The sequence below is a fragment of the Octopus bimaculoides genome, chromosome 12, assembly GCF_046866305.1.
Source record: "Octopus bimaculoides isolate indiv1 chromosome 12, ASM4686630v1, whole genome shotgun sequence".
In the NCBI taxonomy this organism is placed as follows: domain Eukaryota; kingdom Metazoa; phylum Mollusca; class Cephalopoda; order Octopoda; family Octopodidae; genus Octopus; species Octopus bimaculoides.
The window spans coordinates 21,655,862-21,668,278 of NC_142939.1; the positions used below are offsets into that span (position 1 = coordinate 21,655,862).

Sequence of the window (12,417 nt, forward strand, 5' to 3'; positions counted from 1 at the left end):
GGCCTCACGGAGGTGAGGTGACCAAGCTTCTTTCAAGTGTTGGGCCTCACGGAGACAATGACCATGCTTGAGAAGAAGACCCATTAAGCCAAGCAAAATCGCTGTCGCGGCAGATACCAGTGTCACACAAATGGCACCCAAGCCGGTGGCACGTAAAAGCACCCATTACACTATCGGAGTGGTTGGCATTAGGAAGAGCATCCAGCCATAGAAATCCATGCCAAATCAGACTGGAGTCTGATACAGCCTTCCAACATGCCAGCCCAGTCAAACTGTCCAACCCATGCCGGCATGGACAACGGATGTTAAATGATGATGACGATAATAACCAGTGCAAATAAACAGACATATACCACAATGTTTGTCTTTTACACTTAAATGCTATGAAGTCTTAACCACCCTTGCCATTGTTGGCAATCTTTGCCACTGTCAACTGGAAATTCTTCAGTTGTTGTTTGCTTTCAAGAAACATTTGATAGGTGGTTAAATCCGTTAATCTATCACATTGTCAAATAGCAGGAAAATTTGTTTTAGTGACATTAATAATACTATGGTTTTGTGGAATATTGGTCACTACAAAAAGGTATGACATCTTGGACAGGTATTCTTTGTCTTAGTTTGCTTAAAGTTGTTCTACAGGTATTTATTTTGTAGGGCCAATTCCATCTTATGTAAGGGTAGAGATTTCCGTTTGAGTAGATAGGCCTTGAGTGTGGTGTGTTATTCTTCATTGAGGTATATATATATACATATATATATATGTAAGCACAATAAAAGGTTACAAACCTCATTCAGGGATAGCAAAATCCTATGAAAGTACTGGTTAATTACCTGTACAAAGGGTATTGAACATCATGTTTAATACTCAACTGCAAGGCAACTATATAAACCGTGGTTTATATATATTTTATCTATTATGAGAGAATAGAAAGGTAATTAATAATTACTTATTAATCAAAAAATTCACAAACATCCCTATATATATATATATATATATATATATATATATATATATATACATATACATATATATGCACATACATATATGCATTTACTTACATAAGTATACATGTACATAAGTGTATTTGGATACATACATACATACATACACACACACACATATATGTACATTTATACACACGTGTATATATATATATATATATATATGTATATATATATATATATATATATATATACACACACACACACACATATATACACATCTATATATACACAAGAACATACTTTTATATTTTTATATATATACACACACACACACATACGTACATACACAACAAAACTTATGTGTGTGTGTGTGTGTGCATATGCATGGATGTATGTGTGTGTGTGTGCATGCATGTGATTCATGTGTTTTTATGTTTACACCAATTGAATGATGGCATTCTTTGTTTACGTCCTGTAACTTAGTGGCTAAATAGAGAGATCGAAAAGATATTTTCAGGCTTAACAATAAGTACAGCGGTCGATATGATCAACTAAATCCCTTCAAGGTGGCACTCCAGCATGGCCACTGCCCAATGACTGAAACACATAATAAAAAAATCACCAATCTCTCACATACACACACAAACACACACACGCACGCATGCAGACATATGCACAGATGTCTGTGTGTATCTACAGAAGCAAAACACACACATACTGTTTTGACTACATCAGTGATGAAATTGTAGATAAATCATCCGAGATTAGATGTGAGACAGCAAGGAACATATGAAATATGTATTTGCTTCTCAACATGACAAATGTGAATACATAAATAACAGATTTGTCTTACATATGTGTAATTTGCTTGTTGCCATTAGAGAAGTTATGCTGGTACATATTGTAGAGAATCAATTCAGTTCTCTGCATTGCCATTTCTGTACGGAACCATAGGACTAAGGTGAATTTTTCCCTTTGTTCGTCCTGTGATCTTTACAACTGAATGTAGTCTCACTATGGAAACAGGTTTTGCAGATGGTTGGGGTATGGTTGATGAGATTATCATCATTATCGTCATTAACATGATTTACTGTTATCTACAGAGGATATAAAGACAACTGACTGGTTGTGAATTTTAACTCTTTTCATAGCAACCGACTTCAGATCGCCCTGGATCTGTAACAAATTTCATGTTTTAAAGTGATCTAAATTTAATCCTTTGACATTCACATTACTGTCAAATGTAATACTTATTTATTCACATTGTTTTCAATTAATCTTGCATTATCTTGAAACCATGAAATTTTGAAGAGGTAACTATTTTTAGAATGACATGGTAGGGTTGGTGTGAAACATCAGATCTGGCTGGTTTGAACATAAAACAGGTGGAATATTCTGGTTGGATATCATCATCATCATCGTCGTCGTTTAACATCCACTTTCCATGCTAGCATGGGTTGGACGATTTGACTGAGGACTGGTGGACCAGGAGGCAACACCAGGCTCCAATCTGATTTGGCAGAGTTTCTACAGCTGGATGTCCTTCCTAACGCCAACCACTCCGAGAGTGTAGTAGGTGAAAAAATATTTAGGATTTGTGTTCCAAATGTGATCACTAGATACATCAAAGTCCCTTTCCTTTTTGTCTTTAAATCATCCACAAGCTCAGGCACACTTTCAGCCATAAATTAAGAATTAAGACAGAGAACTAGCACTTATAACAGAGCTTACATAGAACCTCAGAGATTGGTTCCCTTGAGATCAGGTATTCATAGGCAAGCCACATTTACACAATATACCTCCACTGACAGTCCAGACGTTATCCTCAATAGCAAAGACAGCCATGTTAAAGGTGACATCTCAAGAATGAAGGATGCTCTCAGACTATGTTGCTTTGCATGACATTTATAATCTTCAGAGAAGACTTATGTTCACTGGATTTCAGCCACAAATCACTGGGAGATGAGAACTCATGACTTCAACCAGGCATGTGCAGTGAGTAATTACTCAGGGTAGGCAGTTGATGATGTTTATGTAGCAAAACACACAACAAAAATAAGCGAAACAACTGAGTTGGAAGCAGATTTACTTCTGCTTTTATAGCATGTAAAGAAAACATTGTTGTAGGAATGAACGCAGCACGTGTACTACAGCAGTCCTATGCGAGGTCTTAATACTGAGATTGAAAAGCAGGGGTGAATTCTGCCTACCTAATCTACAAAACAATAAAACATTTTGCATTTTATGCATAATAATCAGAGTAACCTTCATAATTTTATTGAATTAGGGGCATATTTTGCTATAAAAGGAAAATATTACTATCAATCTATTTCATTCAGGGTAGACATGGTAGACTGGTGCTTTATGTATCGACCCCAGAAGGAGTGAAAAGTAAAATTCATATTTGCAATGTTTGAACTCAGAACAGAGAGAAACAGAACAAACACCACAAGGTATTTTGTCTGATGCTTAAATGACTCCCCTTAATTCACTGCTTTAGAAAAGTAACATCAATGGATTCAATAACAATTATATTTGGGAAACCTAGAAAATTCTTCAGTTTTAACGAACTACATTATTATTGTATGAATTGCTATCACCACTTCAAATTAAACCTTTAGCATTCAAACTGGCCAGATCCAGCCCAAATATCCGACCTCTTTTATTTTTAAATCGGCCAGATCCAACCTCTCACACAAATCCTACAATGTCATTCTAAAATTTAAACAATCACATCATCAAAATCTTGACGTAAACAATGTGAATAAATAAGCTTTACATCTGATGGAGCAATCTGAATGCTAAAGGGTCAATTATGAACTGTTCATTATACATCTCAATCATCATTTTAATGTCTAACTTTCCATGCTTATGTGGATCAGATGGAATTTGTTGAGGTGCATTTTTTACAGCCAGATGCCCTCTCTGTCATCAACCCTCACCTCTTTCCAAGCAAGATGATATTTTCCCATGGCCAGACATGTTTCCACTGAAGACAGAAAAATGAAGGACACCACTTGCATGACAATGGCATTCCTTTACAACTATCACACGATACCAAAAGGAAGGACACACACACACACACACACACACGTTTATATATTGATCACCTTGACTGACCACATTATCAGGCATCATTTCAACACCGCTGGTCACAGCACGCCATCCATTCCTCTCTGGATCACGCCTTCCTCATCCACATAACTCCAAATGCTTGTAGCATTTCATCAACCCACTACTTTGGAAGCCTTTCCAGGTGGCCTCTTCCACTCATAGACGTACAACTATGGTGGTTTCTGTATCCTACTTAATGCAGATGTACTATAAGAATACCGTAGTACTGCAGTGTACATCCTGAGGTGTATATAACAATATATAAAACAATATGGCAGGCATATAAAACATGGTGCTAGGTATATATAACAATGTCAGGTATGTATAACAAGGTGCTAGGTATATGTAACAATATGTCAGGTATATAAAACAAGGTGCTAGGTATATATAACAATGTCAGGTATGTATAACAAAGTGCTAGGTATATATAACAATATGCTAGGTATGTATAATAATAACAACGTGACAGGTATATATAATACTGTGCTAGATGTATATGATGAAATGCTTAATGTATCAGGTATATATAACAAGAACAAATACAGATAAATTCTAAAAATGAAAATCCTTTAATTACACAACAACCAATTAAACAATAATCTTTACTTCAGCTTCATTGATTTGTCAAATCCTATCAAAGATTAGAAATTTTATTCCCACCCAATGTTGTCTCAGTAAAATGGATGACAATATCAAAGAGAAAAGAAGAATAACTGAAAAATTGGATTGGTTATTTCCCTTTAGCTAAGCATTCAGATCTAAGAGAAAATACTCTGGATCAGGGGTTTTCAAACTGTGGTCCGCGGACCACAGGGGGTCCGTAGACAGCAAATACTTTTTATGGGCAATTTGATTTTATATATGATTTTAATCGAAATCTTTTAATTGACAATAAACCTATTTGTTAAATACTGTTAAATAAATAAATGTAAAAATATGTTATTTTAAGCAAATATTTATGTATAAATTTCATAAGCGTTTATAAAGGAGTCCCTAAGGTAAAGCCTGAAATATAAAGGGGTCCGCAAGTCAAAAAGTTTGAAAACCCCTGCTCTGGATAATCGTCACCAATGTCATTATTTTGTCCTTTTTCACCATGGACAGGTCTTTTCGAGCACAGCATCTCACCACTTGGTGCAATATTTTGTCATCTCCTTCATGGCATTTTCACAATTTCTTCCTAAATCCTTCATACTTTTCTTCTGCAGGATCCTTCCACTTAGACAGCTCGACACTTCTTTCACCAATTGTCATCCCCCCATACATATCCCATGCTCATAACATTGCCGTCTTCCCTCTTTCACACATCTAATGCCTCATATTCAGTTTTTGCTCGCAGCTTATTTGTGTCTTACATATGTATTGTTAGTGTGTATGAACACACTAACAATACATATGCAACAGAGCATGCTTGCTTCATTGCTTTCCAACCGTCACACGACTTCTGCATTCAATGTCTGTATTACACTACCAAGTAACACCTTACTTTGTACACATATATCATACAAGCTGCTCTTCTCTCAGAAAGAGGATCCCTTTGCTGCCACCAGCAGGAGCTGCAGATCCCTGAACCCTTTTTTCATCTCATTCTTACTCTGGTTGCTATGCTTTTGGAACTTGCTCCTCCACTGCTGATTAGCTACCAGTCATAGAAACCCTGCTAAGGCAGACACAGGAACATCATGAAGTCCATGAGCCCATCGGGTTCTGTCAAACCTTCCAATACATGCTAGCATGAAACAAGGATTTTAAATGATGATAATGATGATGCTCTTACCACTACACAAGTGCATCCTTCCTCAGTCAACCTGCCTGTAATCCTTCTGCACCTCATTTGCACCCGTTGTTTACATTGCTTACACAGTGTGGAAATCTTTTTCTGCAAACTGACCACAGCCACTTCACACAAATCAGCAGAATCTTAATTTCTTTCTAGCTGTAACTTTTTTCATTCTTTATTTTTTGTTTGGTTTACTTCAAGAATTTCTGATGGTATTGCCATATTTGGTGTTCCTTCTATTATAATTTGGTAGATTCAGTTGTGAGAACAAGGTCATCTACCTACAGAATTTCCCTGAGAACTAGTGATAAAATCTTCTGTAACAACCACGAGAACTATGATGAACAGGGGGAAACTGAGTACAGGACTTTGATGAATCCTTATGGCAAGCTAGATTCTTCTCCTTCTTATCTCACATTTTGCTGGTCATTTGTTGCTGAGGTCATTGTAACACAACATCAAAATTCTTGATGTGTCTACAGCATCCATGCACTTCAGAACAGCCATTATGATATTACCCAACATATTCATTAAAGCTGGCAACCATAATATCAACGTTGTTGTCTTCTATTATCTATTGGGTTGTCCAGAAAGTTCATGCCGATTTATAGTAGCTTACCTTTCGATTTATTTACCATGAAACCACCTCAATTCTGGCAAGAGGGTATTTTCAAGTTAAGGAAGAAGAATAGTAAAGATATGACATTTTGTGGGAAGTTTTCCTCCAAATGATGATAGGATTTGATCACAGACTTAACCATGTCAGTTATTTAGTATACAAAATACCATAGCATTTGCTATTTTAAGTACTTTTCACCTCATCTATTCTTCACATATTCTGCACTGTATTTATGTGATTAGTGGATAAACTTGAGAAGTCTGCTGCAGAGACATCGAGCATGAGGCAATGGGCTGTATGCAATGTTTTGAGTGGTATAAGCACTTCAAAAGTGGAAGAACATCCCTGGAAGATGACCAATCTGGAAGACCTGCCACAAGCATCATCCCTGGAAATGTGGAACTGTGCATCTAGAATTCATCTCCCTGGGCCAGTCTGTCAATCAAGAGTTCTACTGCAATGTTTTGAAGTATTTTAGAGACGATGTTCAGCGAAAGAAACCAGGTCTATGGAGCCCAAAAAATTGGATTCTTCACCAAGCTCTCCTCACTCGTGAGTTTCTTGCCAGAAACATGGTATCCCTTCTGCACCCACCCTATTCACCAGATTTGGCACCAGCAGACTTCCATCCCTTTCCCTGAGATGAAAATGCAGCTCAAAGGTCGTCGTTTTAACACTGTTGTCAAGATCCAAAGCAAATCACAGACGATCCCCGACTTGCTTATGAAAAATAACTTCTGGGCTGGATTCCATAGGTGGCAGGGACACTGGGATACTGGGACTTTTGCTGCGCAAGGGGACTATTTCAAAAGAGATGATGCTAAAACTTAGGTAAATAAGTTATTTTTTTATCAAACATAACTAGTCCAGAAACCGTTTAATACCACCTTGTATACATATTCTTATTCCAGAATACGATATGTTGATGAAAACTCAAATTATTTACATTTGACGGATATTTGTCCTCCTCTCGTTTGTTGTTAGCACAAATTTTCGGCTGATGTACCCTCCAGCCTTCATCAGGTGTCTTGGGGAAATTTCGAACCTGGGTTCTCATTCCTAAGGTACTTGTCAATGTTATTATTATTATTATTATTACTACTACTACTACTATTATTCAGGTCACTGCCTGAGATTGAACTTGGAATCTTGGAGTTAGTAGCCCACGCTCTTAACCATTATGCCATATGCCCGTGAGCATAATAATAATAACAACAACAACAACAATAATAACATCAAAAAATACCTTAGGAATGAGAACCCAGGTCTGAAATTTTCTCAAGACACCTGATGAAGGCTGAAGGGTATATCAGCCGAAACGTTGTGTTAACAACAAACAAGATGAGGACAAATATCTGTCAAATGTAAATAATGTACATAATTCCTCATTTCTTAAATATGTTGATGAAAACACAAATGTTCACAGTTATGTTTTAATTATAGAAAAAAAAATTATAAAAAAAAAACATGTAGTGGATGGGCAGAATTGGTAAAATGAGAGAAAAAATCTTTTGTAGCATTTAGTTATGATTTTTTGACATTCGCAGTTCAAATTGGACCAGGGTGAACATTATCTTTCATCCATCCAGGGTCTACAAATTAAATAACCAGTCGAGTATTGCTGTTGATATGACTGCTTCAAAATTTATGTGACCCTGTGCCTATATTACAAATCAATATAATTCTTTCTACCTATAGGCACAGTGCCTGAAAATTTGGTAGAAGGGGCTAGTCAGTTGCATTGACCCCAGTATTTAATTGGCATTTTATCAGCCTCAGAAGAATTTGAACTCACAATGTAAAGACAGACAAAACATCACTAAACATTTTGGCGAATGTATTAATGATTTTACCAGTTGGCCACTTTGCAAATTAATATAACAATCAAATCAGCTCCAATAATAACACGCTAATAAAAAGTAAGTTTCTTTGACAACTAAAACATGAATCCCTCACCAGCACCAAATATTAAAGAATTTGCCAACATACCTGATCTGTCTTGGAGATCTTCCAGTTTACATCCTCTGTCCATTACACGTGAAACATTGTCCTTCATAATATCAATAACTTCTCCAACCTGGTTCTGCAATCTGGATGATAATTAAAAAACAAAAAAATGTGTCATACTTTGATGTTGAAATATATACAAGGAAGGAGGTCGGTTCATATATGACAGATCAAAACCCCCTAGGGCTGATGCTCCAGCTTGGCTAAAATCCAATGATTGAAACCAGTGAAAGAATATATTCATACATACAGCTATAAAGAGCCCCTCAGGTCATCATCATTTAACATCCCTTTTCCCTGCTGGCATGGGTTAGACAGTTCAACAGAAACTGATGAAACAAATGGCTGCACTAACCTCCGAGTCTGATTTTAGCATGGTTTCAACAGCTGGATAACCTTCCTAATGTCAACCACTTTACAGAGTGTACTGGGCACATTTTGTGTCATGGCACCAACATTGGCAAGGTCACCATTTACTTTCAAGGCAAGACCCCTTGATTGATTGTGGTATAGTATCAAAGGAGATTGAAGTATGATAAAGAGACAGGGACAGGTGTCTTCCTGAAGAGATATTTGATGATTGTAATAATAATTAGACACACTGGCTGAAGGCAACAAATTGGTAGGGAAGCAGACATGACTATTGGGAAAAAGATATACAAGATTATATGATTTGTTAACTAATTTATCAAGCCTTGAGAGATGAGGAGAGATAAAATCGATCTTCCTCTAAGACATTATACAGTACCATTAATAACCAATACTGTTTTCAAAACTAATGAGAGACTTTTAATCACTGGTGCATATTTCCTTTTGGTTTCACAGCAATTAGTAGAAAATTTAATACTTACAGCTGAAATGATATCTCATTCTGGATGAACTAATTATGTTAAAACATACAGCAGGATGTCTACACACCTTTAACAAGGCAATATAATACCATATTAAGATCACTTTGCAGAGTAGTTGGTGTTAGGGAGAGTATCCAGTCATAAAAAAACCATGCCAAATCAGACAGCAAAGCATAGTAGAGTCTTCTGCCTGACTAGCTCCTATCAAACCCATGCCAGCATGGAAAGCGGACGTTAAATGATGATGATGATTCACTCAAAAAGTTCAGTGCTTCTGTTATGACAATGATGCATTCTAGGTAACACTTAATAAGAATGTTTATAATCACAAACCTGAGATAACAAAAGTGACACGTAAAAGCACCCACTACACTCTCGGAGTGGTTGGCGTTAGGAAGGGCATCCAGCTGTAGAAACTCTGCCAAATCAGATTGGAGCCTGGTGTAGCCATCTGGTTTCACCAGTACTCAATCAAATCGTCCAACCCATGCTAGCATGGAAAGCGGACGTTAAACGATGATGATGATGATGATGATGATTAAAGTAAACAAATGACATTAAAAAAATAGATTTTAACTTCAGAAACAAAATCAGAAATTTCTAGGTAGAGATTAGTCAATGAGATGACTCCTTTTAGGGTTCCAATTTCTGCCTTTTTTTTAATATTTTCCTGATGTCCATCAGGTCCTAAGGATGCTGGGCTGTAGTAGTAGGTTTGTACAGCAACAGATTGTGCCTTTTGATGACAAGAAACCGGCTTTATTTACACAACTAATGAATAAACTATATCTCAAATAAATACAAGATGGAATGCTTTTGACTGTAGATATATCTGATTGATCAAGAATCACCTGAGACTAAAGAATTGTGAGTTTGACAAGAATATGATGACAATTATGGTAATGGAGACCACTTTAAAATATGATAAAAAGACATTTAATGATAAATGCTATTGTAATATTAATTACAATAATATATAAAAGGATAATTACTTTCCAATCTTAGGGTCAGCAATCTTCTCGCCCATACGAGGACCTCTGAAAAAAGTAAAAAAAAAAAAAAGCATCAGGTCAAGAAAAAAAAAATCAATATTGAATTAAGGGGAAGTAACTCTATATATAGCTTAAAATACGTGTACTTAGTTATCTTTCTTGGAAATACTAGGGGAAATAACTATGGTATTTCGTTTTGGGATTTGGTTTGGAAGATTCTTGAGTTCGTGTGGTGAAGCATATTCTGTTGTATGTGGGGAGAGTCATTCTCTTTTGGTGCCTTATAATCTAACACACTCACCAGTAAAATTTCTACTTATTTTTTATTTATTTTTCTAAAATCTTCGTTGCGTCTTGCAACCTTTTCAATAGGTTGCAAGACGCAACGAAAATTTTAGAAAAATAAAAAAGAAATAAGTGGAAATTTTACTGGTGAGTGTGTTAAATTATAAGGCACCAAAAGAGAATTACTCTCCCCAGACATAACTATGGTATGCCTACAAGAAATATTTTCATCTATTTCGATTTATTTTTCATTTATTATGATATTGAAGAGGCGACAAAATTATTGTGAAACTAATGTAGTTAATAAAAACATCAGAACAATAAATAAAGGAAATTATACAAAGAAATTATAAAAGGTATGTGTACATAATTTAGATAAAATGGTAAACATAGGCAAAAATTCTACACATTTTAGGCGAAAGAAGAGTTAATCATATCGACTTTTATGGCTCTCGGAATAAAGACAGGCAGCATCGACTGCTGCAGTAACTAAAAATAGAACGTAAATGACAAATATCACATACCACAGTCTTATGACTGTGGTATGTGATAAGAAGTAAATAGTGCAAGGGATGTAACTAGTCATTTCACGCACAAACTCTGTTGCTAACGATGTTGAGGATTCCAGTTGATCCGATCAACGGAACAGCCTGCTCGTGAAATTAACGTGCAAGTGGCTGAGAGCTCCACAGACACGTGTACCCTTAACGTAGTCCTCGGGGATATTCAGCATGACACAGTGTGACAAGGCTGACCCTTTGAATTACAGGCACAACAGAAACAGGAAGTAAGAGTGAGAGAAAGTTGCGGTGGAAGAGTACAGCAGGATTCGCCACCATCTCCTGCCGGAGCCTCGTGGAGCTTTAGGTGTTTTCGCTCAATAAACACTCACAACGCCCGGTCTGGGAATCGAAACCGCGATCCTATGACCACGAATCCGCTACCCTAACCACTGGGCCATTGTACCTCTACAACGCACAAACAATACCTTATACGAGAAAAATTTAGGGAAGTGGATGCTTGTGTCTTGAGCCCTAAGGTTTTTCAAGCCGATTATTCAATTGGCATGGTGTATAAGAAACCGAGATTACAATATTCACCCGGGACGGAACACCCGTCCGTCGAAGGGTTAATCATCTACAGCTGAGTGGACTACAGCAACGTGAGGTTCTAGTCAAGAACACAACGCACATCTCGGCCCGGAAATCGAAACCGCGATCTAACGATCGTGAGTGCAACATTCCTAACCACTGGGCCACGCGCCTTCAAGACTCAATGTATCTAATTATTAATTAAGGCAGCAAACCAGCAGACTCGTTAGTCCACTGGGCAAAATGCTTAGATGCATTTCGTCCGTCTTTATGTTCTGAGTTCAAATCCCGTAGAAGCCAACTTTGCCTTTCATCTTTTTGGGGTCGGAGCACTGGGGCTCGATCTAACTGACCTATTCCTCCTCCGATATTGATGGCCTTGGGACCAATATTTGAAAGCAACATTTAATCATTAATAATGTTAGATTATTTATGTAAAACTCCAACAGTTTTTTTTTAAACCAACAAAATGACCCATTATTTGTGAACAGGTGACAGATGGACGAAAATGATTGATACCATTACAAAGGTGGCTATAATGGCTTTGTGGGGGGGTCTGTGTGTGTGTGTGTGTGTGTGTGTGTGTGTGTGTGTGCGTTTTAAATTTCTATCTTGTTTCCCACAATGCAACTGCTTCAGTTTCAACACATTGTCTCGGTTTTGTAATCCAATCTAACACATCAAAAATTGTAAATACACATCAACAGACAAAAACCACCTAGGATTTCTTTAT

The 12,417-nt window shown here is 36.9% G+C and overlaps 1 protein-coding gene across 1 annotated transcript in view; it reads right to left on the bottom strand.

Annotated features, from left to right (window-relative positions):
- The window catches only part of LOC106883789 (vesicle-associated membrane protein 4), a 49,010-nt gene that overhangs the window by 20,426 nt on the left and 16,167 nt on the right, over positions 1-12,417 (bottom strand). The window contains exons 3-4 of the mRNA XM_089360866.1: positions 10,309-10,353; positions 8,448-8,548 (exon numbers count right to left, since the gene is read on the bottom strand). Of these exons, the coding sequence (XP_089216992.1) occupies positions 8,448-8,548; positions 10,309-10,353 (146 nt within the window). The remainder of the gene's footprint in view (positions 1-8,447; positions 8,549-10,308; positions 10,354-12,417) is intronic.